At 39.7% G+C, this 27,516-nt stretch overlaps 1 protein-coding gene across 1 annotated transcript; it reads right to left on the bottom strand.

Moving 5' to 3' along the window:
* Positions 1–24,325, bottom strand: LOC121867802. The gene is made up of 3 exons (XM_042367927.1): positions 23,950–24,325; positions 17,521–17,724; positions 1–13,198 (listed from the first exon to the last, which is right to left on the bottom strand). Exons 1-3 carry the CDS (start codon positions 24,117–24,119, stop codon positions 11,206–11,208), a joined length of 2,367 nt encoding a protein of 788 aa, XP_042223861.1. The 5' UTR covers positions 24,120–24,325; the 3' UTR covers positions 1–11,205.
* Positions 24,326–27,516: the final 3,191 nt, after the last annotated feature.

Genomic DNA, 27,516 nt, shown 5'->3' with positions numbered 1-27,516 from the left:
TATTGGAAACATTTTTATTACTGTTTACAGTAACACAGTGCAACACAGCACATTCCTCAATATATTATATTGATATATAGAAACTCTGCAAGCCTCAGCTATAGTATGTACACATGTCCCTAGCTTCCCATTTGCTCAATAATGTAAATGTTATATTAAGACTTATGTTTCACCAATAGGTTCTTGTAAACTATTCCAGACTGGAAAAAGCTGTACCCGTCATTATGGCAATAACTGTATTACCTTTTTATATTTTCAAGCACCAAAATATTGTACACTGTAATGCAGGTTAAACAATTGCTGGAAATACAGAGCTCTTGGGAGGATACAAAAATAATTGTAGATTGACTCGAAGCTTTACAGCTGCATTGAATTAGTTTATGAATTGAGTAGGAAAGTGACAGCTGGTTTACACTGAGGCAAGTCCAGTGATGGGAAGGCATTTTGGATCTCCAGCATATGAATTTTCACTAAACGTTTCTCTGAAGTACATTTCATTACAGTACTATTTTCCTACTCACACTTGTATAGTAATTACAACAAATTATCACACAAACTCAAGATTTACACAACTAGATCAAGATTTTAAAGATTGTGTACATTATTTTTTTTTCTCCTTTTATTAATTTTAGATTTGGAATGTCCAGGACTTGATGTAGTCATATTGGTACTTTTCTTGTAAACATAAGAAGCTTGGCCTGGCCTTCCCCCAGATAGTGTGGAGGGTTGGTCGAATTTGAAAAGGAAAATCTGAGTAGTCTAATATTTTTTGGCATACTTGGTGGTATGGTAGCAAGTCTGGATTATAATCTTGTGTGTTTAGAGCCCTGTATGAGCAGTTCAAATGACTAAGGTGGAGAGTTTATGAAAAATATAAATCAGAAACTCTCATTGTCAACATTTCAGTCCAGACCTACAACAATAGCATTAAATATGCCTAAAATTACATCACATTTACCTTTCTATCTCTTAACTGAGACTTACTAGGCTTTCAAATCACCAAAAAGAATTTCATTTCTGTTAAATTATCAAGATGAAACAGAAATCCTGGACAACTGAACTGAACTGTACTACAGTGTGTTGTTACACTAGCCACCACCAAGTCTGAATGGCCAAATCTTCTAATGGTTTAAGAACAAAGACTTAAAAGTACGTACACCAAATTCACAGGAAATCCTCCAACAGCTGAGAATGTCCACATGAAATGTTCCACAACATTCAATGATAAACTACTAAATTATATATCTATACATAACCATATATACTGCACACACTTGAGCAAAACATTCGGATGAATTTGGTCTCGGTGATGAAGTATGCTCCGAGTGTACTGTATATGCATGTTAGGAATACTTCAAATTAATGCCTTTAATGGCAGAATAAACTGCAACTGAAATTTTTGGATAAATATCTGTAACACAAATAATCACAAGGTGTCCAAAATGTAATGTTTCACTGATGCAAGTAAGTACCCACAGAGACACCAGTCATTCATACAGGTTGAAATTATTTTCTGAAGTAATACACACCATTCACCAAATGATATTAGTGCATATACAGTATCAGAGGAGGGCGTTCACATATGTACAGTGACAGGACAGGCCTCTGCGAGCATTACTTCAGGGACCTGAGGACTTGATTCTTCTTATACAACTAAACCCAATCCTAATGGCCAACAAGACTTTCATCCACTCTGAGGGACACTCTTTCTCTCTCTCTCTCTCTTACATACCGGGGTGTAATCTATGTGGCTGGCCGGGGACAGTATTGACTTTGTACTCTGCTGCTCCCATGAGGAGACTGTGCTCACCATTAATAAAATAAATTCACTTATTATCTACCAACAGTTTCAATCTACAATGTGGGAAACTACAAACCGGCCAATACATAGTTTAAATTTCAATTCTCCCATCACGAAAGCTTTCATCACTAAACCAAGACTGAAGAATTTATCACTATGTGGCTTCAAGATAAGTAATTTGCTCTATTGGTCTGACTTTTTCTTTAAAGGATACTCCAAAAGAATGGCATTTGTGACTTCAAACCACTTATCTTGTGCAGACATATGTACATAACAGATTCAAACCAAATATCAACTGATTATCCAAATGAATGTTGCTTTAGTAATGGACATGACATGAGATGCCTCTGTTGACTTTTTCATCATGGAAATGTAAAATTGGCCAGGCCCAGATTCTCTTACGTGGGCAGACTGACCTGACCCGACTCCCAAAAATGCTGAAATAATTAACAATCAGGAGGACAGCACAACACTCCTGGAGGGTTTCAAAAGGAGGTGGGTGACTCATACCATTAGTGCCTTCAGTCACTCCCAACTGTACGGACACAAACAAAAGTTCGCTCCCTCCCAAACTGAAGCAGTATGGATCCCAAGGAGATAAAACAGCACACCGGCACCAGATGACAGTCAGGGTAAGTCATTTCAAAGATTCATTCCTTCAAGATTTTTCAGTACAGTTAAAACACAACTTCCTGCAGCTTGTCATTCACACCACACAGAGCAACATGGCTGTTTTCCATCACAGTTCCTTCACCAATACCACTCATGGGCCATGTTCACTCTCCTACTCTGACTACACCATTCCAACCTTTTCTTAGATTTCTCCACTACTTCATCACTATCTGCAGCACACAAGAACCCCCCCCAGAGCATAAAGTCCAAAAAATCACATGATATTTCCTCTCAACACCACGACAAACAGGGTGACTTCAGAGGACAGATCCTTTCTCCTCAAACTCCTCACTTTCCTTACCATTTACTGAAACTCTCTTGCCCTTATGTACAAAACTTCTCAACCTCTAAATTCCTAATTTTCCAATGCACTACCTCGCGTGGAACTGCCAAATACTTTCTTACGTCGACAAATATGGAGTACAACTTTCTCTCCTTCCCTCGCTGCCTGGCCATAAATATTGCCTCTGGATATCAAACTGTATTTTATTAACTTTCACCCCTCCCCCTTATGAATTTCTCAATAATTCTTTCCACAACTTTCATAACCTGACCTAAAATCACTGCACTCAACAGCTATTCCCCAACAATCTAGCTGGGATGAGTTGTAGCATCCCACTCAAGCACCCAGCCATATGACTCAAACCAGGACCTGCTGGGTGGGCTATTCGGCCAAGTGTTATCCTCAACTACTAGTAAAGGTGCTGTTAAGGTCACTATCATTAGCTCGTACAGGAGAGTGTGGGAATGGCTTATTTTACATTTCCATAAGGACAAACTATACCTACCATTCTTCGCCTCCCAATCAACTTCGGGAGGAATAAACAAATAAATTAAAGAGGTATTATACATTACATATCAGCATGGTTGGACTATGGTGTGGCCAGGCCAACATATCATTATGGAAATACAAATTGAGAATTACTCTTAAACTACAGTAATTCAAAGACAATGACAGAAAAAAACAATAATGATATAATCTTAACTGTCTCTAAATGATGCATAACAAATTTATACTGTGAAATGTGAAGTGTTTATAAAGTGACAACAAAGTATTGATGTTTTAAAGTAACTGCTGGTACAGAACATGGGATCATCTTTATAACAGGAACTCCTTGGTAGTGGCAACACAATTACATAATAAAATCATGAATATTTTGAATGTTTAAGTGACTTCAGTGATCACATTAATTAGATTAACTTATCAGAGAAATATATTACACTATTTATAAACAAATAATGTAATATACTATACCCTTTCCTAAATTTAAATATGGATAGTCATGCAAAATCTTTCAACATTTATCATACATTTAGTTCTTCCTACTGTGAAATATTGAAACAAATAAGAACGAGCATTAAAGGATTGCACATATTTCTCGTAACTTTTTATACTGCAGTCGACAACCATTCAAACATGGCTAGAAATCATCAGCCAATAACTTTACACAAGCATTTTTCACTTCAAGGTTGTATTGTACATTCATCATTATATTCATTGTATTTTAATCCATATGCAAGAGGTAGTAGCTGTAATGATGCGATTGGCAGTTTATAGAGGACCAGTTAACGTGACTAAGCAACTCATCCTACCTATCTCTTTAGTTACCTTCATTGCTGCCTCTAAAACTACACTACTTTTGCTTTTTTAAATAATGTTATACAATAGTTGAAATTCACTGATAAATGAGTGTGTGAAACTGATTACTAGAAAAGAATAAAATTTTTAGCTAGATTTGATGATAAACCTTATCGGTTAAGAAAAGAACATCCAGTGTCCATTTTACACACAACACAACTACTGTTGGTATATATTTTTCAGTGTTTATATACCAAGCTGACAATGGCTAGTGTCAAAATGCTATGTGCTTGCGAGGTACCACACACATACTGTACAGACCTTGATACAATATATTCTACACTAATTCTCAATCTTATACACATCTCAGTTTTGTGTGTGGTTTTCATAGCGAGTTTTGGTAAAAAAAAATGCAATTAACTAATACTGAATGATAGTGCAGGTTGATATAATAACTGAAGCAAGTTAATCTCTTTTGGTAGTGTGCAAAATAATTATGAAGTCTGAACTAAAACTACAACAGGTGACTCTTCTCTTACCCACAATAATGAAACTCAATGTCCAATATGTATAGAAAAGTAATCCATTCAAATAAACAGACATGATCTATTTGATAAGTATAATTTTAATTATATTTTTTGTCAATGATAAATTACAATGTACAATACTGCATGATCTATACTGCCCTGCCATAACAAAGGAAAGTAGGCCTGGATATTTTATTTTATTTCAGATCATAAAAGCATCTCTTCTTTATGCCATTATTATTGTGGTACAGAAATTACAGTATATAGAAATAAGACGTGAGAAGAGATGCATAAGCCTGTGGTGAACTGGTGGTCAGGATGTGACTAGTACTGGGTATCTGACATAACATCAATGAAAATGAATAAAATTTCAGTGAACAGAGCAAAGACAGGGTTTAAAACAAGAGAGAATAGGGTGGGGTGTGCATGAAGCAATGGGGGACTCATATATCCAAGGTATTTACTCATTTTTGGCAACTGTGTGTAAAAAAACCACCTAGTTCTTTGCTTTCCTTTGTCCTTGCAAGACACCACAATGAAGATGATGCATGTTATCCATTACTTGATTCGTAATTCCTCAAATCAATCAACTATCATCAAGAATCTTACCTTAATTACACCTGAGTAATTACAATTTGAACTTGGACTTAAATCAAGGCCAATAATTATTTATTTCTTTCCCTTTGGTGAATTATATTACATTCAGTCGATGTACAGAAACAATTATGTACCACTCGATTTATAAACATGAAATTAACAGATTTATTCACCTGACAGTTCTTTTTCTATTATGCCCACTATAACAACTGGACTACTCAACACCTCATCTACAGTTTACATAATGTGTCGCCAGTGATCAAATGTCACATGTAAAACAGGCCACTGCATGTCAGGTTACAAAGAGAAAAGGCAGTGGTTTGGATGCGATAAGTAACCAGTATCTATTTTCTCTGACCCATACCACCATCTTACACACACACAGTTTCATCTACACAACATAAATTTTCCTCAGTAAAGATCTTTAAATATACAATAATTAAAGTAAGCCATAAAATAATAACACAATGGTAAAATCTTGGAATTACTTAATGTTTTTACAATTAATAATAACTTCTGATTTCTTTCACCGGGGATTCATCTACAGGACTAAAGGTGTTGACTTCAAATATTGCTAAAAGGATGTAAATATCCGAGTCTGACTCTTATACTGTACACTGGTCTTCCACTCACCAGATGGAGCCAAGTACTGAACATAGAACTAATGGACAAACTGTCTTATCACCGACACAATGGCCAGCCTGTATGTTAGACATAAAAGCTGGGCTAAGGTTCCAATAGCTTCAGTAACCTGATGGGAAATACTTTAACTTGCAGACTGTCTTTGAAGATCTACACCAATCAACCAGTACAGATAATAGAGGGTTTACAAAACCAGGTAATGACTCATTAAAATTGTGGGATTTCATCCCTTATGCCAATTCAGGATGTTCCATGGTAAGCAATTGTGTTGTACAACTAAGAATACCACCAAACACAATGGGTGTTAGATACAATAACTGAAGCTAACAACATTCTAGCACTTCCATATAAAGCTGTTACTGCAGTGTAGTAACACATCTGCCTCAAGACTATGTGCCCACCATTACTCTACCCCTCTGTAACTGACCCTTATTCATAAATCAACTTATACAGTGTACTGTACTCTACTCTACTTCAATATAAAATCAGGGCTGTAATTATATCATAAGGGTAGAGTTTAATCAGCTACTGTAGTACCTAAAGATGGAAAAGGCTACAATGCAGCACAACAAACCAACCATTCACAAAATGTTCCCCCACTTAACTAGTTCAACTTTAAAGTACTGTAGCACTTCATAATGTTGTACAAATACTGTATATCTTTTACCAATATATATATATATATATATCAACTCTCTATAATATGTTGTTTACCAACCCTGTGGGTTCATGTGTTTACTTGTCCCTCATTTATGAATAGACTATACGTACAGCATTACCTACCATAAATACTTAGAGTAATCAGTTCTCTGAGACTGGCGGCTCCTAGAGGCTGTGGTCGCATCACACAACAGTTCAATTATTGATATGACTGCAAGCTCTAACATCTTATACAAGCAGTAACTTAAAGACTAACCTTTGACTCCTGCATGTAGAATTATGACACCTATTAAATGGGTACCTTGTCAAAAACAGATAACCTAACAATGACATAAAAAGAATAAAACTTCTCAACTCTTCGACACTCGCCTAAATGATCCAATATGTTTCACCTGTACGTAAATAATATCCCGTGTAGCTGCTGTATCCACTACCACCTCTACGTGTCTCGGGTAATACAGGGGACACACAAGCCTGCCAACACAATTCACACTAACTCTGATGTCGGTTTTCCCTTTATGTCACCATTACTGTGTGACCCTGTATAAGCCCCCACACATCACAAGCACTTCAGGTCTCTTGCATACATTATTAACGCCTCTGTGACTACCTCCGTGTGCAACTTGCTAATATACCCTACGGTGAAATGTCCATATAACTGACTTCTCTCTCTCCATATAATCCATTAGATGAAGGTTTTACATCTAACGGACCCTCGACACAATGGACTTTCCTTATACAGTAGTCTGTTAAATAGACACTTTCACTGTATATGAACGAAGGGAACTGGAGAACAAACCACCAGCACAATTATCTCACAGGGGGAGAACAATCAACATTACATTAATACCAATATACCTGCTTTAACCCCCCACACCCAATATCTTACAATGTACTTCATCTCCACAAATCTGGCTGTACTTCAGGTCATGTCTCCACCCCATCATTTAACCAAGAATCTCAATTCAGAATGAAAGACCACTGTACTATATCCCCTGTCCTAAGTAGTGTTAAAAACCCCTAAGACAAACAGGAGTTATGGTAGTTTGTTCCACTTCTCGTCCCCTCCCCCTGGTAGCTGTGTTTACAACCGAGCTTCACAGGTGATTAAATCTGGTTCTGCCGTCCCATTGTCTCGTCGTTCCCACCCCAGAAGAATTCCCGTCAGTACACGAAAAATCGTGAAACCGGTCTCCAAATAATCCGTTTGATGGAGTGTTTCACATCTAACAGACCCTCGATATAAAGGACTTCCATCTCTATATTGTTCATTAGACGGAGGTTTCACACCTAACAGACCCTCGATATAAATGACTTCCATCTATATATAGTTCGTTAGATAGAGGTTTTACTACACTCCCAGAACAACGGCACCAGTCCACATATGACTATTCTCAACCTGAAACACGGAAGTGACGAGGCCTATTTTACCTGACTTTTAGATGGCTCGAGACATAACCTCAATGCTATACTACCAACCTTTAAAACACATAAGAACAAATTTCGCTCAATGTTTCACAGCTGCACGGAGTTATGGACACCACACACACACACGGAAAATAATAATACAACTAATAAAAAGACTTGAATTATGTCACTCGGTACTGAAAATGTTTTAAGACTATGGACAGCCATTTCATGCCCCCTACCATTTGGTTCTCAACTTGGATGAAAAATAAATATACCAAATTCCTTTCAAGAAACTAAAAGAGACATTATCATAGGAATACTAACATGAGAATAGGTAAATCAGGTGAATCTAGTTGTACTAATATTACCTATCCTGGCATAATTTATTTTTAGTATTAAGCAGTTACCCCTAACAGCCATAAATGTAGTACAAAATAATACATACTTTTATTTAGTATCGTCAAGAACAACATACGTTACATATGCAGTACAGAGGGTGTATATGTAGTATACTTATCTTTATGCTAGTGTAATTTTCTGGTAGTACCGGGTCAAGTGGACGATTACGTGACTGATTGTGGTAAGTAATTAAGGCAACGTGTACTCTGTCTCGTAGCGGAGTGAAATCAAACAACGGAAAATCACCCAAACCTTGCGTAGGTCTTTTTAATTCTCTCGACGTTTACGATTTAAATACAGTTGTGAGGTAGTGGGACAGGTAGCCAGTCAATTGTTTTTTTGTTTTTTTTTTGTTTTTTTTTAATTAACACTGGGATGGTAAGGAGGGCAGGAACGGGAAGCTATGAATCATCTATGTAATCTAACTCCACCCCCCCCCCAAAATAAAGCAAAATAGAATAACTGGAATGACGATGAAGTAAATCTAGGCTGGCGCGCAAGATGTCAACATACACGGAATTTCCTACACACAGGTGCCTCAAACGACTACGAATTCTCGACCTTAATCGCCCAAACTACACATTCTCGGGTCTTACAATGTGTCTTAAACTATCCCCCCCCCCCCAAACAACAACAAAAAAAAAACATCGCCTATTGCAAACGTTATGTGACTTTTCTCCATACAATGCTTCTAAGTTCTACCAGTTATCAAGCTTATTATTCAAGAGGTCAAAGCTTGTACCAGTCATCAAGCTTTCCAGAGGTCAATGCTTGTACCAGTCACCAAGTTTTCCAGAGATCAAAGCTTGTACCAGTCATCAAGCTTTCCAGATGTCAATGCTTGTACCAGTCACCAAGTTTTCCAGAGATCAATGCTTGTACCAGTCATCAAGCTTTCCAGAGGTCAATGCTTGTACCAGTCATCAAGCTTATTATTCCAGAGGTCAAAGCTTCTCTAACACTCACCAAGCTTATCATCCTAGGTACCTACATACAGCTGGACGAGGCGTCATTACTTATCGTATACAAAATTCCAGCATTCACAAAAAAAATCATCCACGTAGATTTTTTTTTTAAGAGGAATATAAAACGTCGAATTAATATCACCACAAAAACATAACAAGGTCGCTATTTGACACTTCCTGTAACGACGCACCACCAATGTAAATAATCCAGCGTGGTATATTGCGATCTTAACCAAACGAAGACAAAATACTTCAAACTACTGTACTACGTGGAGGGGACAACATAAATGGTATGTTTTGTTGATAAATGTATTCAATGCCCAGATTGGTATAGCATGTTTAAATGTAACATGTTTAAATGTAAATAGTTCATCCTTTAGGTCAATGATCGTTTATCACTACCAGACCATGAAATCTGCCTGACCATTCCTTCCTTCTCTCTCATGGAAGTAAATTTCTCGCAACAGAATTAATGTTAAATATCCAGATGAAAATAAACATTTGACTCTTGCAACTTGGATAAATATAGTAAGCCTATCATCTCCCGATACTGTACATACATTTCTCAAGTTAGATCATAATAAGGCTTGAAATTCCCTGGAAGCTACGGCGAACACACACACACACACACATAGACGTTTCCCTGCGATCTCGCCTGAACTAACAATCAGAACAGGGGAAACTGTATCTCAAGACAGCCTACGTATAATAATGACAAACATCGTTGTAGTGTAGAGAGGTTAAGAAATGGAGGGTAAAGTAAGTAAATAAATCCCTCATAACACCAGAAAATTTGATCCCGATAAACAAAACATCGATGAAGAAATGGGGTGCGTGGAGGGACAAACAATAAATAAATAATTACATAAAAACCAAGTCTTCATAACACCACAAAGACCAATCCTGATATGACAAAACCCCTTAAAAATGTGGAATCGAAAATTTCAATAAAAACACAGGGTTCATTCGACATGGGAGGACGAACGTAAAACCACCTTAACCGTCGTTCACATTTCCTACGTTTGGTTATTTACTACAGTTGGTTATGAAGCTTGTTTGGTTATTCACTACAGAGGTGTTTCTCTTCATTATACGCTACAGGAAACGGATTGCCGATATAAAACTTTACTCTTAGCTGCTGAAGAATACAATGATAAGATGATAGAGGAGGCAATTCTTACTTACAAAAATGTACAATGCATTCCTAAGCTTCTCGTTGTAATGACACTTTCACCCACGTATAAAACTACCAATGGATTTGAGTGAACTACTGAGGTGAAATATTCTTGGTGTGTGTGCAGGTATACTGTATATGATTGATGAGCTAATAATGAGATGATTCTTAAACCCTTCCCAAAATATCTTATAAATTTTCTGTATGTAGCTACTGTATTTGCGTCAGGCCGAGCCATAAGTCACCGGAGCAAAAAAAAGCGTCTAAGGAATCTGGATGTGTATATATTTGTAGCATTTTTAAAAGATGATTTTTGATTAATATAAATCACACTCATCAGCTTCCTAGAGTTTCTCATTTTAAGTTATCACAAAACATCACTGTACATGCATATGATGTCACATACTTGTTATCAGGGCTGGTGTTGATTTGTTTTACCAGCGTAACTTTTTATCTTTCCCTCACTAAGAAAGTTTTCACGGGCAAATTTTCTTCGATTTTCAACTTTCTAAAACCTTTCAAATGATCGATAATTTACAGTTGCCATTATCTTCACAGTAATGCATCTCCAAATGTGTATAACAAGTTGCTTTTAATGCACTTCCAAATGTGTAACAAGTTGCTTTTTCTTTTAGTACACTGCAAGCATCACCAAACACTCAATAACACATATTACACATTATATCCTTTAAATATAACTTGATACATACTGACTTAACAACAGCCCTTGGTCTACATCACACTTAAGAAACATTTAACGGCGTAATGTAGCGGCTGGCTTACTCGTGCTTTAGCGAATACGAGCACAATTTGGTTTGTAATTCTGACAGGAGATGCGGGGGTAAGATTTCTTTTAGCGAGCTCACGTTATCCAAGTTGTCGATGTTTGCGACGTAATCCAGAAGCTGTGTTAGTACGTCTATTTCTACGTTTGAGAGCTCCTCCGAAAATAGCTCGGAGAGTGGCGACTGGGAACTCTCCGGAGAAGAGCTCGACGTATCTGAACAGGGTGAAGGTGCAGCCATCGGTGAGGGTAATGGCATGTCTGCTACGGGTGCCATGTTGGGTTGTTTAACGAGGATGTTTGGCGATGGAATTGCCGTTGGGGGCGTATACGGTGCTACGGGGACCATGAGTGGCGGCTGAGGGGACATCATGTCGTTCGAATGGTTTGAACTAAGGGGGGATGGCACGGAGTGGGGCGACAATCTCAAGCTGGAAGAATGCAGAGGCGAGGAAGATTGTAGAGGCGAGGGCGGCAGCATGTCGTACGAGTCCGTGGATTCCATCGGAGAGACCGGATACATACACCCGGAAGCTGACTGGGGGGACGACGGCGACGACTGGTGATGATGCAAGTGATGAAGCTGCTGAACGTGAGGCAAGTTAGGCTCAGGTTGCAGATTGAAGTGACTGTGAGGACTAAGATGCAAGTTGGGTGACACGGTGTTGGTCGGGATGGGTGACGGTAACTCTTGGCTGTCGCAAACTTCGTCTACGAACTCTTGCTTTATTTCCACCATCCGCCGCTTAGACCCTATTCGCTGATGTTTCGTCTGTTGGGTCTTACCGACTTTCGGACTGGCGGAAGGCAGCTGACTGGACGTGTCTCTAGAATTCCCGGTGCCAACTTTCTTCACGATCTGGATGATGAAGGGGAGGAGCGACGGAGCTCTTAAGTGTATGGAGGAACTAGTCATCTGATCCATAATCTTATTCATAATTTTTTGGTAGGTGTGGTCTCGTACTCCACCGGTGGCCCCCAGACGGGCCACCTTCTGCGCGGCTTCCGTCCGGAGTGCGTCGTCGTCCTCCAGGTCGCATTCTTCCTTGACAGTCACGTCCTCGATATCCTCGTCTCTACTCGTAGCTCCGCCCATTTCGTTGATTTCCATCGGAGTCGCCGAGGAAGACGACGCGTGAGAGTCGTGTCTCGGTATGAACGACGACATGCTGGGTATGCTGGACGCCACGCCCTGCTGTATGCGCATCTGACTCGTCCGTTCCGCTAACTCCCGGATGTCGGCGAGGGACACGATGACCTTGGGGAACATGAGGGACGACTGGTCCTTGTACTTCCACGCGACGTACTTCTGCAGGATACTCGTGTAGCGATCCTGAAGAGCCTGAATGGTGTCCTTGGCCTCCAGACCCATCAGCTCGGGGGAGTACAGAGCCACCAGTATGAGTATCATCGCCATGGTCTCGTCGGGACAGACCTGCTGGAACTTACGAAAAAAATGTTCGACTCGAGACATTAACTCGGCGGGCACGATCCTCTCCACATTCTGCGACGTGACGTTGGGGACGAAACCGCTCCTCGATATTCCCTTGCCCGGCCATCTACCGCTACTGGGATCGTATACGACGGATCCCATGATGATGCAGGCCGAGGTAATGGCCGTCTTCAGAAGTAACGCTTGGTCGCTGCTGGAGAGATCGGCGAACTCCCGAAACAGAGAGAAGAAATAACCGATTCTCTTACAGAACGTCATCCAGGGCGACATGACTCCCGTCGGTCCCTCCTGCGGGCAAGATTCTTCGTAGGGGACGTCTTGGTAAGCCTTCTTGTACAGAGATACGATGATGGAGATCTCCGTGCGGTCCTCTTCAGACAGCGAGTACTTCTCCGTGCCGGTGCAGGGTGTAGGGGGCTGCTTCTTGGTCTCCTCTTTGGTCTTCCTCTCCTGCCTCTGCTGCATCATCTTGCGTCGCTCGTCCTCCGTCATTACCCATCCCTTCTCCATCCCAATCGATAGACATTTGCGAAATCTGGAGACAAAACATGAAAAGTTACAATAGAGTTCAGTACTTATTACATTTACTATCTGTGACACAAACTTCCACAAACTCTAGAAAAACTAAAAAAAAAAAACTTAACAAAAACAATTATATTCTTCTTTTTTTTTTAGCCCAGAAACCTTTCAATATGTGACTTCCGTTTCTTTTTTTTTAAGGTAAATGTGGTTAATTAGCATAGTATCGCACAGAGCTTCGGTAGAGCCCCAGTTGTCCGGTACCCACGAGGATTGAGAGGCGCCGGTTAAGGATATTTCCTGGTTAGCCAATTCCGACTTCATCTTTGACTGGTACAAAAATTACAAGCCTGACAATTACCAAAGCCTGACAATGCCTCCACCAAAAAGAGGAAACGTCAGCATAACAGGAACAGACCACAGCAGTGTTATGATGACCCAACGCTGAAAGAACTGAAGTCTATATATATATGGTGATGTGATGGTGTATGGTAATTGTGGCCGACATCACAACGGCAGCTACATTAAGTGTGAGGTGAGGGGAAGTACTTCAAGTGTGAGGTAAGGGGGGGTATTTCATGGGTAAGCTGAGGGTAAGTACTTTATATGTGAGCTGAGGATAAGTACTTTATATGTGAGCAAAGGGAAGTACTTTATATATGAGCCGAGGGTAAATACTTCAAGTGTGAGCTGAAAGAAGTACTATATGTGTGAGGTGATGGGAAGTACTTTATATGTGAGCTGAGAGTAAGTACTTCAAGTGTGAGGTAAGGGGAGTATTTCAAGTGTGAGCTAAGGGAAGTACTTTATTATGTGAGGTAAACGAAGTACTTTATATGTGAGTTAAGGGTAAGTACTTTATATGTGAGTTAAGGGTATGTACTTTATTGTATGAGTTAAGGGTATAACTAAACAGACTTAAGAGGGTTACAAACAGCTCCACTCAAAGAAGATTAAGACACGTTTTCAGTTTCCATTTTGCCATGAGGACAAAATTTTTATTACTGTATTTCAAATTTCACACAAACGCACTCTTTTACAAGCTGGTCGAGGATTCGGATTGAGAATATTTAAAATTTGAGAAGTTTGTGTTAATTAATGACATTTGAAGTAATTTAATATATACAGATTAACTAGAAATATAAACCTCCAGATATGATTTCCTTCACATTCTTATCTCCAGGACATCACTGTATATATATTGTATCATTAAAATCATTCCTCATATTGCCTTATACAAAACCAAAGATACTTTCTTAGAGTGAGTGTAACATTAAGCTTCTATTATTCTTAACCATGGGTCTCTAGCAGAAAAATAACTAGCTAACTATTTTATTTTAGTCATGTTGGATAGTTCAAGAATGGTTAGATGATTCAAGAATGATCAGATCGCGACAGGATGAATGGAGTCATTATGGAAAGGACTTGTCAATAATGAAAACTGGCTCTTAATGCCCCTCCGAACACATGATAAAATAACATTGTAATATAACATGGTAACTGAGTGTATACTGTTAAAACCTACACTTAAAACCAGTGTAAGAGTACTGTATACTTTTATAAGCAACACTTCAAATACCAAGGAACATTAAGTGACACAGAGGAATAAGCAACACTTCAAATACCAAGGAACATTAAGTATCACTGAGGAATAAGCAACACTTCATATACCAAGGAACATTAAGTATCACTGAGGAATAAGCAACACTTCATATACCAAGGAACATTAAGTATCACTAAGAAATAAGCAACACAATACCAAGAAACATTAAGTATCACTAAGAACAGGGCTGGATTAACCATTAAGCAAAATAAGCACGTGCTTAGGGCATCAAGGGAAGAGGGGCACCACAGAAATTTTCCATAGCCGGATTTACCCTGGACCATGGACCATATGGTGCAAAACTGCAAATGGTGCAGCTGAACCAGGGTTCACAAAAAGAGGAACAGAAGAAAGGTTTGGATCATTGCAAAATGGGAATTTTTTAGGGCTGCTTGAGCTCATAAGCCAGTGTGATCCATTTTTAGCAGGTCACATTTCGAAATATGGAAATTCTGGCAAAGGAAATCCTTCTTACCTATCCAAAACCACCTGTGAGGAACTCATTCAACTAATGGCACAAAAGGTCCACGCGCTCATTGTTGACGAAGTAAAATCTTCTGGTTATTTTAGTTTGTCAGTTGATTCAACACCAGATCTATCACATATCGATCAGTTAAGTGTTGTACTTAGGTACTTAAAAGATGGACAGCCTATTGAACGCTTTTTAACCTTTCCGGAAATGAAAAGCCATACCGGTGAGGAAATGGCAAATCAGGTGTTGCAGTACTTACATGAAGTTTGTAAGCTAAACTTTTCAAAATGTAGGGGTCAATCTTACGACAACGCTGCAAACATGTCTGGGCGTTATAAGGGGATGCAGCAAAAAATTCTAGAATCAAACAAGTTTGCTATATATGTGCCCTGTGCGGCTCATTCACTAAATCTGGTAGGCCGACGTGCTGTTGACTGCTGTCAAGAGGCTGTTAATTTCTTCTCTACAGTGCAGTTGCTCTATACTTTTTTTCAGCCTCAACCAGCCGGTGGAAAATTCTTAAAGGTTGTAATGGAAATGAAAGTGTCTTAAAATCCCTCTCTGATACCAGATGGAAGGCGCATGCTATGGCAACAGCAGCAATTTTGAAATCTTTCCTTAAAATTTTAGAAGCGTTAGAATGTATAGCCAAAGACCAGTCACAAAAGGGAGACACTAGAAGAGAAGCAAATAATATTGCAAATAAGATGCAAGAGCTAGAATTCGTTTTTATGTTGAATTTTTGGAATGAGATTTTGTAAAATTTTCATAGAGTAAGCCAAGTTCTACAAAATGAGGATGTGAACTTAAAAACATGTGCAGATCTGTATGGTCATTAGCTGACCAACTGTGCACTTCACGAGATAAATTTGAAAGATATGAAGCAGCTACAAAGGATATGCTACCAGATGTTGATTACAAGGCAGCTCAAACTCACAAACGTATGAGAAAGAAGGTACCCAGTGACGGAGATGCACCAGGAGTATATCTGAATGCCAGGGATAAATTTCGTATCACCACCTTTTACACAATTATTGATAAACTTGAAACTGAGATAAGAAGAAGAGGAGAGATATACTGTATAAAGAAATAGCAGAGAGGTTTTCTTTTCTAAGTGATGTGCCACATAATGCCACTTCATCATCTACTGAAATTGAAAGGTATTCTCAGTGCTGTCAAAAGCTGATTGATGCTTACCCAGAGGATTTCAACACTAATTTCTCAGCTGAGCTTCAGCAGTTTCACTTATATGTGCACCATAAGTTCAGTGCAACAAAAAATGTAAAAACAAGATTCAGTCATGCTGAACTTTATAAAATGATTGTAGAAGACAATATTGAGTGTGCCTTTCCAAATGTTGATATTGGCTTTCGTATATTTTTAACATTAATGGTCACAAATTGCTCAGCTGAGCGTTCATTTTCTAAGTTGAAGTATATTAAAAATCCCATCAGAACAACTATGCAACAAGGCAGGCTGGCTGCCTTATCTCTACTAAGTATAGAAGCAGATGTGTTACATAAGACTAGTTTTGAGGATCTGATCAAAGACTTTGTAATTAAAAAAAGTAGGAGAAAACTTTTCAACTATAAATAAAGTGGACATATACAAAAATAAACATTATTTTCCATCTTACTGTAAATTTTGTTTAATTTCGAAAAATAACATTTTATTTTATGGTTTATTATTGTTTATATTTTGAATTACATATATATATGGGGGGCACCAAAATCTTTTAAGTGCTTAGGGCCTCTTAGGGTCTTAATCCAGCCCTGACTAAGAAATAAGCAACACAATACCAAGGAACATTATGTATCACTAAGAAATAAGCAACACAATACCAAGGAACATTAAGTATCACTAAGAAATAAGCAACACAATACCAAGGAACATTAAGTATCACTAAGAAATAAGCAACACAATACCAAGGAACATTAAGTGACACTGAGGAATTAGCATCACTTCACCAAAGAACATTAAGTATCACTAAGAAATAAGCAACACAATACCAAGGAACATTAAGTATCACAAAGAAATAAGCAACACAATACCAAGGAACATTAAGTATCACTGAGGAATTAGCAACACAATACCAAGGAACATTAAGTGACACTGAGGAATTAGCATCACTTCACCAAAGAACATTAAGTATCACTAAGAAATAAGCAACACAATACCAAAGAACATTAAGTATCACTAAGAAATAAGCAACACAATACCAAGGAACATTAAGTATCACTAAGGAACAAAGTCAACAACTCACCTACAGTACTGACAGGCCTTTCTGGATGAGACGGCTATCACGCATTTCTTCTCGTAAGGGCAAGTGAACCCCTTGTGGGCGTTGTTCTGCACCGACCGCCTGAAGAACGCCTTGCAAGAATCGCAGGAGAGGCCGCCGAAGTGCATGGATTTGGCCACGTCACCGCACACGCCGCACTCCTTGTTTCCACCAGATCGGCCAGGGCTGAGGAAATTGGAACTGCTTTAGGGCGATTTACACGGGTGGTAATTATGTATGTACCGCATATTTTGGAGAAGAAATCATGGAAGGAAGTAAATAATGTGGTTTAATTACACGTAGAAAGAAGAAATTTTAGTAGGTATATTCTCTGAAGGCATTATAGTAGGTATATCCTATGAAGACATTTTCGTACAATATAAAACAAACTGGAAGATGACTTAGACACAGGTTACAGTATTGTTCTTATGAGACTGTACCACTGTAATAATCAACTGTACCATATTTGTTGACATTTCTGAATCAAGTTATGAAGGCTGACTAATCACAAGTTACAAAGAATTGAACTGTAACCTGCGTCGACATTTATGAATCAAAGCTATGAATACAAAAAAAAATTCACATGTGTTATTAATTGTCCAGGCACAGTCCCCTTCACTAGTGAGTTCACAGGGGCTCGTCATATAGCCTAGGTACAGTCCCCTTCACTAGTGAGTTTACAGGGGGCTCGTCATATAGCCTAGGTACAGTCCCCTTCACTAGTGAGTTTACAGGGGCTCGTCATATAGCCTAGGTACAGTCCCCTTCACTAGTGAGTTTACAGGGGGCTCGTCATATAGCCTAGGTACAGTCCTTCACTGATGAGTTTACAGGGGCTAGATCATATAACCCTAGGTACAGTCCCTGAGTGAGTTTACAGGGGCTGCGTCATATAGCCTAGGTACAGTCCTTCATAGTGAGTTCAAGGGGCCTCGTCATATAGCCTAGGTACAGTCCCTTCACTAGTGAGTTTACAGGGAGCTCGATCATATAACCTAAGTACAGTCCCTTCACTAGTGAGTTTACAGGGGCTGCGTCATATAGCCCCTAGGCACAGTCCCCTTCACTAGTGTGTTTACAGGGGCTGGTCATATAGCCTAGGTACAGTCCCCTTTACTAGTATGTTTACAGGGGCTGGTCATATAGCCTAGGTACAGTCCCCTTTACTAGTATGTTTACAGGGTCTCGTCATATAGCCTAGGTACTGTCCCCTTCACTAGTATGTTTACAGGGGCTCGTCATATAGCCTAGGTACAGTCCCCTTCACTAGTGTGTTTACAGGGGCTTGTCATATAGCCTAGGTACTGTCCCCTTCACTAGTATGTTTACAGGGGCTCGTCATATAATACCGTACAGTCCCTTCACTAGTGAGTTTACAGGTGCTCGTCATATAGCGAGTACAGTCCCTTTCACTAGTGAGTTCTGAGGGGCTGGAATCATATGTACGTACAGTCCCCTTCACTAGTGAAGGTTTACAGGGGGAGGGCTGGTCATATAACCTAGGTACAGTCACTCACTAGTGATGTGGGTTTACACAGGGCTCGTCGCCTGTAACCCTAGGTACAGTCCTTCACTGGTGAGTTTACAGGGGCTGCGTCTTATAGCCTAGGTGATCCCTTCCTAGTGAGTTCACAGGGGCTAAATCATGTATAGCCTAGAGTACCAGTCCTTCACTAGTGAGTTTACAGGGGCTCGTCATATAGCCTAGGTACAGTCCCCTTCACTAGTGAGTTTACAGGGGGCTCGTCATATAGCCTAGGTACAGTCCCCTTCACTAGTGCGTTTACAGGGGCTCGTCATATAGCCGAGGTACAGTCCCCTTCACTAGTGCGTTTACAGGGGCTCGTCATATAGCCGAGGTACAGTCCCTTTCACTACTGCGTTTACAGGGGCTCATCATATAAACATTCCACAAGTCATTACATTGAGATATTTGTTTTAATATTGTTTTAATTTGATTCCACAGTAAGTTTACGATTGTGAATTTCTGTCTGTCGAATGTAAACAAACACAGGGCTGCCACACTCCACAAAACCTGACGAGCCCCTGTAAACGCACCAGTGAAGGGGACTATAAGTACTGCCGACAAATAAAGTCATTACATAAAATAATCATGACTACAGGAATAAACTATGAAACCTCACCTGACAAGTTTAAGTTATGTAAACAAAGAAAAGACGGCTGTTATCTTGTATACAGCAAAATCTCTATTTAATGGGCCGTATGGAGGGGAAAGTCCGTTATATCGAGGGTCCGTTAGATACAAAACCTCTATTTAACGAACTATATCCCAGGTAAAGGTACACTATCTTCTCTCTGTCATTCTAGGTAAATTAATCTGCACGTCATTATTAACTGGAAATAAACAAAACACCTGCGGCTAAATGCACGGATGTATCTCTTTACCATGTCTCTCGGGATTGTGTGTGTGTGTGTGTGTGTGTGTGTGTGTGTGTGTGTGTGTGTGTGTGTGTGTGTGTGTCTCCCTGTGTATGTGTATGCATGTGTAATAATAATAATAATAATAATAATAATAATAATAATAATAATAATAATAATAATTAATGGTTTATTAAAAGAACCTGGCAGCCAAAAGGTTAAAAATATATACAGTTAACCCTCACTTTACGCGGTTAATGTAACCCGGAGGGTACCGCGGAAAGTGAGGAACGCGTAAAGTGAATAACATAACATTTGGGATTAATTGAAATAGAGTCCAGGCCGACCCCCAAACTCCACTTTTTGACGACACACAACTATGTTGTAGTAAAAATATTATCTTAACTTTATGATGGCATGCACACACAATTAATAATTAAGAGAAATATCAATAATATTAGGTTTTTTAACACTTACATTAGTAGAAAAGATGGCTGGGCACACGGGGATGGGCGGTTGGTTCCGAGGCAGAGGGCAGATTATTGGCCCTCACCTGTATCACTTGTATCAATTGTATCACTATCCACCACAGAGGCTTGCAGGGCCTCTTTGTCAAACCCCCCAAAGTTCATATAAGTCCATATCCTCACTATAATTATCACTATCACTGACTTGGGCCGGCTGTAGTGGGTGGCGGGTGAAGAACTGGTAATGTTTTGATGACTGGGCGACCTTGTGCGCACCATTTTCGCGCCTCTTACACAACATGGCGGATGGCGGGAGGTTTGGATCCAAAAATGGCGCGGCTTGCCAGCCGCTCTCCGCGTAATGGGGTACACGCACCGCGGAATGTGAGCATGTTAGGTTCCGGCAGGGCACCGCGTTAACGGTGAACCGCGGAATGCAGGACCGCGTAATGTGAGGGTTGACTGTAGTTACATAATTGGGGAATGGGTCACTTGATTGACAAATAATATACAAGTAACATAAGTGATACAAATATGATATATAATAACTAGGTGGGGAGAAGGTCAAACTCAGTGCCGGATTTAGACCTGTGGAGGCCCATGGGCAGCCTCTTTGTGGAGGCCCCCCTCATTATAACTACCCAAGAGGGTGGGGTGGCGAGTGAAGCGAACCTAAACGTCTGGGAGTTCTGGGGGGCGCTGTAAGCCCCCCCCGGGAAAATTTTGAAATTTGAACATTTCTTTGGAGAAGTGACAATTCTCTCTCTCATTTTACATCTGCAAGATATGTTTATGTCTACTCGTGGGAAGTTCACGAATCATGGGCGACGCAAGTCTCCTCTTTAATCGACAGACACATGACAACCGATGTGCAGATACTACACGACCCAACCTCCTCCGACCGACTGCCAACAAACACAGCGCCCTGATGGTATTCGTAATGGAAGTGATAATGAAAAAAATATTTTATTTATTTTTTTAATCTCAATTTCGTTATTCCATGTAGTTCATTTTTAATCAATATATGTTTGTGGAATTCGAAATACGGTATATTATTAGGAAAACCAGGTATTCATGAATTTCAAGGAGTAGCTAGCCTAATTTCTATCACGCTTCTTGCTGAACATAGTTTTATTTGACGGAATAGATAAACATGAATTTTAAAGAATGAAAATAAAAATAATCCAAATGAATAAACAAATAAATAAAATATTGTAATATGTGGAGGCCCCCAGATTGTGGAGGCCCCTGGGCAGCTGCCCACTTTGCCCACTCCTGAATCCGGCCCTGGTCAAACTACAGGGAATTTCAACATAGTGTGTGTGTGTGTGTGTGTGTGTGTGTGTGTGTGTGTGTGTGTGTGTCATGTTTCGAGTACAATATCTACATACTGTTATTAGCTCAGTACAGTATGCTAACACAAAACTACAGAAGTACTACAGTAGCAGGTTACATTTACTGTACTGCCACTTTAAGACTGTACTAGCACTACAGGAAGCTACTACAGCATGCAGTCTACAAGAATATCTTTAGTCTAACCTAACCTGACTTAATATAACCTGACCTGATCAATCAAAAAGGGCAAAATCAAACAAACCTAACCTAACCTAAATACCTTGTAGACCCCACGCTATAGAACTACCTACTATATTACCGCGTACCCAGGGCTACGAGAACCGGGACTACGACTATTTGTTACCGGAGCAAACTTTCTTCTAAAACTCGTACCCTGAAAAAAAATAATTATCACTCCTTTTCCCATCTTTACAATATGAGAGACTGGATTAAATATTTTTTATATTCCTCGGTGTATTATTTTATGTAAAATCAATAAACAGTGCGGTATCACACTCGACAGTCACTCACTCTCACAGCAATGAAAGAAATCTATCATGATCTTCTTTACCAACACCTGATACACTGTCACACACTATGGGGGGCCTCTGGCTCTTCAAAAACACAATCTCTGGTTACTGCACAAAAGAGAGTTGTACGGACAATGACCTACTTGAAAAAAACAGATCACACAAACGAAAAATTTGCTATATTGAAATTTTTAAAATTCGAAGATATTAACACTTACTGCTGTGCCCTCTTTGTTTACAAATTATCAATCACTTGCTTGACAATAATTACTTCCAGTTCCGGAATAATCAGAGATACAACTTAAGGCACCCAGAGCTACTAAGACCACCCCCCATGCGCTCCTCTCAGTCCCAGACCTCCATAAAATATCCCGGTGTGAAGGTGTGGAACAACTTACCCCCACCCATCCCAGCAAAGACTACGCTTCCTTCCTTTAAATCATCTCTAAAAAAATATCTGTTGTCGAAGTATTAATATTTCTTGTAACACTTACTATATTTACAGTACCTGCTTTTATTGTACCATCAAATCCGTTTTATTGGAAATTATCATGTAAATAAATAAGTAATTACCATTGCAGTAAACATAATTGACAACTAGACACAATCCTGACAGCTCTGTCCTCTTGTTCAACCTTATTACTGTACACCCCAGGTTGTACTGCTCCCCCATCATACTTCTGTTTTTAAAGTCCACTCTAATTTATATGTATATATATAAAAAATAATAAATAAATAAAATAAATAAATAATGAAGTGATAACCGTGGTAACATGTTGTTATTACTATCATGCTGTTGTACTATTCCAGATGATACTAAATGTTACATAATACTTCCTTGAGATAAATGTATAGTATATATCAGGTGCAGCTCAGGTTCTCAACTGGCTCAGCCATGTTAATATTGTTATTATTATCCACTCTGTATCTGTGTTCTTATGGCTAAATAAACTGTTACAATGTTTCAATCAAAAAACCATCCTGACAAGTGTGGTAATAAGTATATGCTGGATTAAAACTTAAATTACTTTGTCTGGTTAGCTTAAGTAGTGAGGTTAGGTTAGGTAAGGGTATCATTAGGCTGGTTCTTAGTTGGTTAGGTTAAGTGACAGTGGAGTATTCAAATAGCTCCAAGAATATAAATTATTTTGTCTGGTTATTTGGGAATTCTGGCAACTGTGCAGAAAAGGTGTTACCAGCTTTGATCCATGATGAAAGACATAGATATACTGGCACCTGTACAAAGTGTTCCTAAATTACTAAGTGGACTTGTACTGCCCACAAAGCCACAAGCCACATCTATCATATGAGTAATACAATAATGAACTTTTAGTGTGTGTGTGTGTGTGTGTGTGTGTGTGTGTGTGTGTGTGTTACAGTACATTAAATGCCTCCTTCCTTCCCATCTTACCAAAATGGTCCCTAATTCCCCCCGAGTGAACAGCCCTTTTAGCTCTATAAGACATCTCTGTTATATATTCCTTTCCTACTTGACTGAGTGTGATAAATTTGATCCTCATTATCTATACAAAAGCTTAGGATCACTTGCTAAGCTTACCCCAAGTGTGTAGAGCTGATTATAATCCTTAATCCGTGTTTCAGAATTCCTTAGTCTGCCCTCAAGTGTGGAGAACTGGAATGCACTGATGATGGCCCCCTGGACAGGTAAAAATCTCAATCGTTACCTGCTTAGGACCTACCTGGCGGGGGAAGTAGGCGAGTCACTGGAGGCGGGTGAAGGAGGAGACTGTGGGGATGGGAGTCTGAGGGAGTGGTGGGTACTGCTGGAACTGGGCGGAGTCAAGCTGCCCCGGCCTACGCCCACGCCGCCTCCGCTGAAAGCACCGCCGCCCACCATCATGGCGGTCATCACTAACACCTGGAAAGAAAAAAACACACGACCTTGAGTTGCTGGGGTCACATAGGGTCAAACATATACAGGGTCACAAACACAGGGTCAAACATAGGTAGTTAATGGAGAGTTGAGGAAAAAATAACAAACCTCGATGTATAGTTACAAAATTTTTACACATGAGCAACTGAAAGAAAAGTAAAATATTAGCACCACTCTATTATAAATTTAATATCCACCCACCCACACATCCAACCAACCATATCCACTTTCATAAACAATCTGCCATCAACCTGCATATCCATAAACTGCATATAAGCTAAACCCATTACAGATATATTACATTTCCCTACACAACCAGTATGTACATCTGTCAAACACACATATGAGACCATAACTCCACCTTGTATATCTTTACAAATCAATTAACATAAATATTTAACCCCTAGACTGTAAGATCTAACTCACTGTATTTTCACCTATACCTGTATGTCAATTAACCTGCGTATTCCTGTAACATTTTGTAATATCTGAATTTAAAGGGGTAGGAATTACTGTAGTGGTATTATTGTCTGGGGGATAGGATAGGTTTGGTTAGGATAGGTTTGGTTAGGATAGGTTTGGTTAGGATAGGTTTGGTTAGGATAGGTTTGGTTAGGATAGGTTTGGTTAGGATAGGTTTGGTTAGGATAGGTTTGGTTAGGATAGGTTTGGTTAGGATAGGTTTGGTTAGGATAGGTTTGGTTAGGATAGGTTTGGTTGGGGTACCATTAGGGTGGCTCTATAAAGGTAACACACTGTCCTACATAATTAAACACTGAACTAGTAAACAACTAAACAATGGGGACAATCTTATCATTATTTACTTTTTAGCACTGGACATCCACTCTTAGATTGCTTGTCAAGATAACCACCTGAAGATTAGCCCCCCGCGACCCCCCCTTCCCACACTTATTTCACCTTAAGATAAACCACACTAATGCTAACCTAACCTAATGCTAACCTAACCTAACATTAACCTAACCACCTTACATGCTAACCTAACCTAGCATCACCACCTAACCTAACACTAACCTAACCCAACCTATCCTGCCTTAACCTAACCTAACCACCTTACATGCTAACCTAACCTAGCATCACCACCTAACCTAACACTAACCCAACCTATCCTGCCCCAACCTAACCTAACCTAACCTATCCTGCCCCAACCTAACCTAACCCAACCTAACCTATCCTGCCCCAACCTAACCTAACCCCTTGATCTAGATAGCATTAGGGTGTTTACTCATCAGTGAAAGAAGCTGGTGGAGGAACTAAGCTTCAATCATGAGGTGAAATAAGCTGGTGGAGGCTCTAAGCTTCAATCATGAGGTGAAATAACCTGGTGGAGGCTCTAAGCTTCATGTGACTTTTTATATCAGCTTACTGCACAGTCAACACACAGCTTAATTAAATCGTTACAAAATCAAGCATAAAACTTGCCAAATGACCCCAGCTTAAGCTTGAAGTAACCCTATGTTTCCAGAATACAGTGAAACCTCGATATAATGTACTTTCATCTCTATACAGTTCATTATAAAGAAGTTTCACATATAACGGACCCTCGATATAATGGACTTTCATCTCTATACAGTTCATTATAAAGAAGTTTCACATATAACGGACCCTCGATATAATGGACTTTCATCTCTATATAGTTCATTATAAAGAAGTTTTACATATAACGGACCCTCGATATAATGGACTTTCATCTCTATACAGTTCATTATAAAGAAGTTTCACATATAACGGACCCTCGATATAATGGACTTTCATCTCTATACAGTTCATTATAAAGAAGTTTCACATATAACGGACCCTCGATATAACGGACTTATGTCTATAGTTGGTTAAATAGAGGTTTCAGGGCATAATCTTCCTGTATAAAATTACACAAATTAACTCAACGAACAAATAAAGTAAATAATAATAATAATAATAATAATAATAATAATAATAATAATAATAATAATAATCTGTTTAACTAGCACAGCCATAATAATACTGTACTATGAAGGTTAGGTTAAGTTATGTTAGATTAAGTCAGGATAGATTAGATTAAGTCAGGATAGATTAGGTTAAGTCAGGTTCAACATAAACATTAACAATAATAACCACAATAACAACACCACCAAAGATATACACAAACATAAACACCAGCAGAATAATTATAAAAATATCACCTGATGTTCTACCACTTGTCACCCCCACACCACCCACCCACACCCACTCACCCCCCCACCCACCACCCACCCCCACCTTGGCACACACTCCTCAGCTTTACTCTGAGGGGCACCAGCCAAGACAATGTGTTGTGTGGTGAGGTGTGTGTGGTGTGTGTGTGTAACTAATAATAATAAAGGTTTATTGAAGAGCATTTGGCACACACACACACACACACACACACACACACACACACACACACACACACACACACCACACACACACACACACACACTAACACAAGCGTACAAACACGAGAGAGTTACTTTACTTCATTGTTAGCCCGGCTCTCTCCCCTAACTCCCCACACACACAGAGCAACACCTACACATTACACCCCCCACCCCCACCAGCTTCTCCCCCACCTCTCCCCTCCACACCCCCCTAGCAGCTTCTCCTCTCCCCCTCCCCACACACCCCCCAGCAGCTTCTCCCCACCTCACCCCCTCCCCAGCTTCTCCCCTCCTTCCCCCTCCCCAGCACCCCGAGAGTTCGTCCCTCCTCAAACACGCTATAAAAACATTCCTTGAAACAGACAGACAACGCCATCGAGAGAGAGAGAGAAGGAGACATTATCATGCTACCACTCACATCCCCTCCTCCTCCTCCTCCTCCTCCTCTCTCCTCCTCTTCTTCTTCTTCTTCTTCTTCTTCTTCTTCTTCTTCTTCTTCTTCTTCTTCTTCTTCTTCTTCTTCCTCCTCCTGGTGTGGATGCTAATGTGATTATCGTGTGTGTGTGTGTGTGTGTGGGGGGGGTTTTTTGTATGTGTCACGGGAACCAATCCACAGACTTTACAGACGCACATTAAAACACACACACACACACACACACACACACACACACACACACACACACACACACACACACACACACACAGGATGAATACAACAAACACACTAAAAAGGTAATTAAAGCAAAAACAAAATGGTAGTACAAAAATAAATAAACAAATAAATAAATAAAAATAGTTTGGTTTTAAATCAGCCAACTCTGACTACCACTACCACCACCACTACTACCACCACCATCACTACTACCACCACCACTACTACTACCACCACCACCACTACTACCACCACCACCACCACCACCACCACTACTCCCACACCACCACTACTACCCACCATCACTACTACCACCACCACCACCACC

Source organism: Homarus americanus, unplaced genomic scaffold (assembly GCF_018991925.1).
Source record: "Homarus americanus isolate GMGI-L3 unplaced genomic scaffold, GMGI_Hamer_2.0 scaffold46583, whole genome shotgun sequence".
NCBI lineage: Eukaryota > Metazoa > Arthropoda > Malacostraca > Decapoda > Nephropidae > Homarus > Homarus americanus.
The sequence above is the reverse complement of the archived record's forward strand: the minus strand, read 5'-3'. Positions and strand labels throughout refer to the sequence as shown.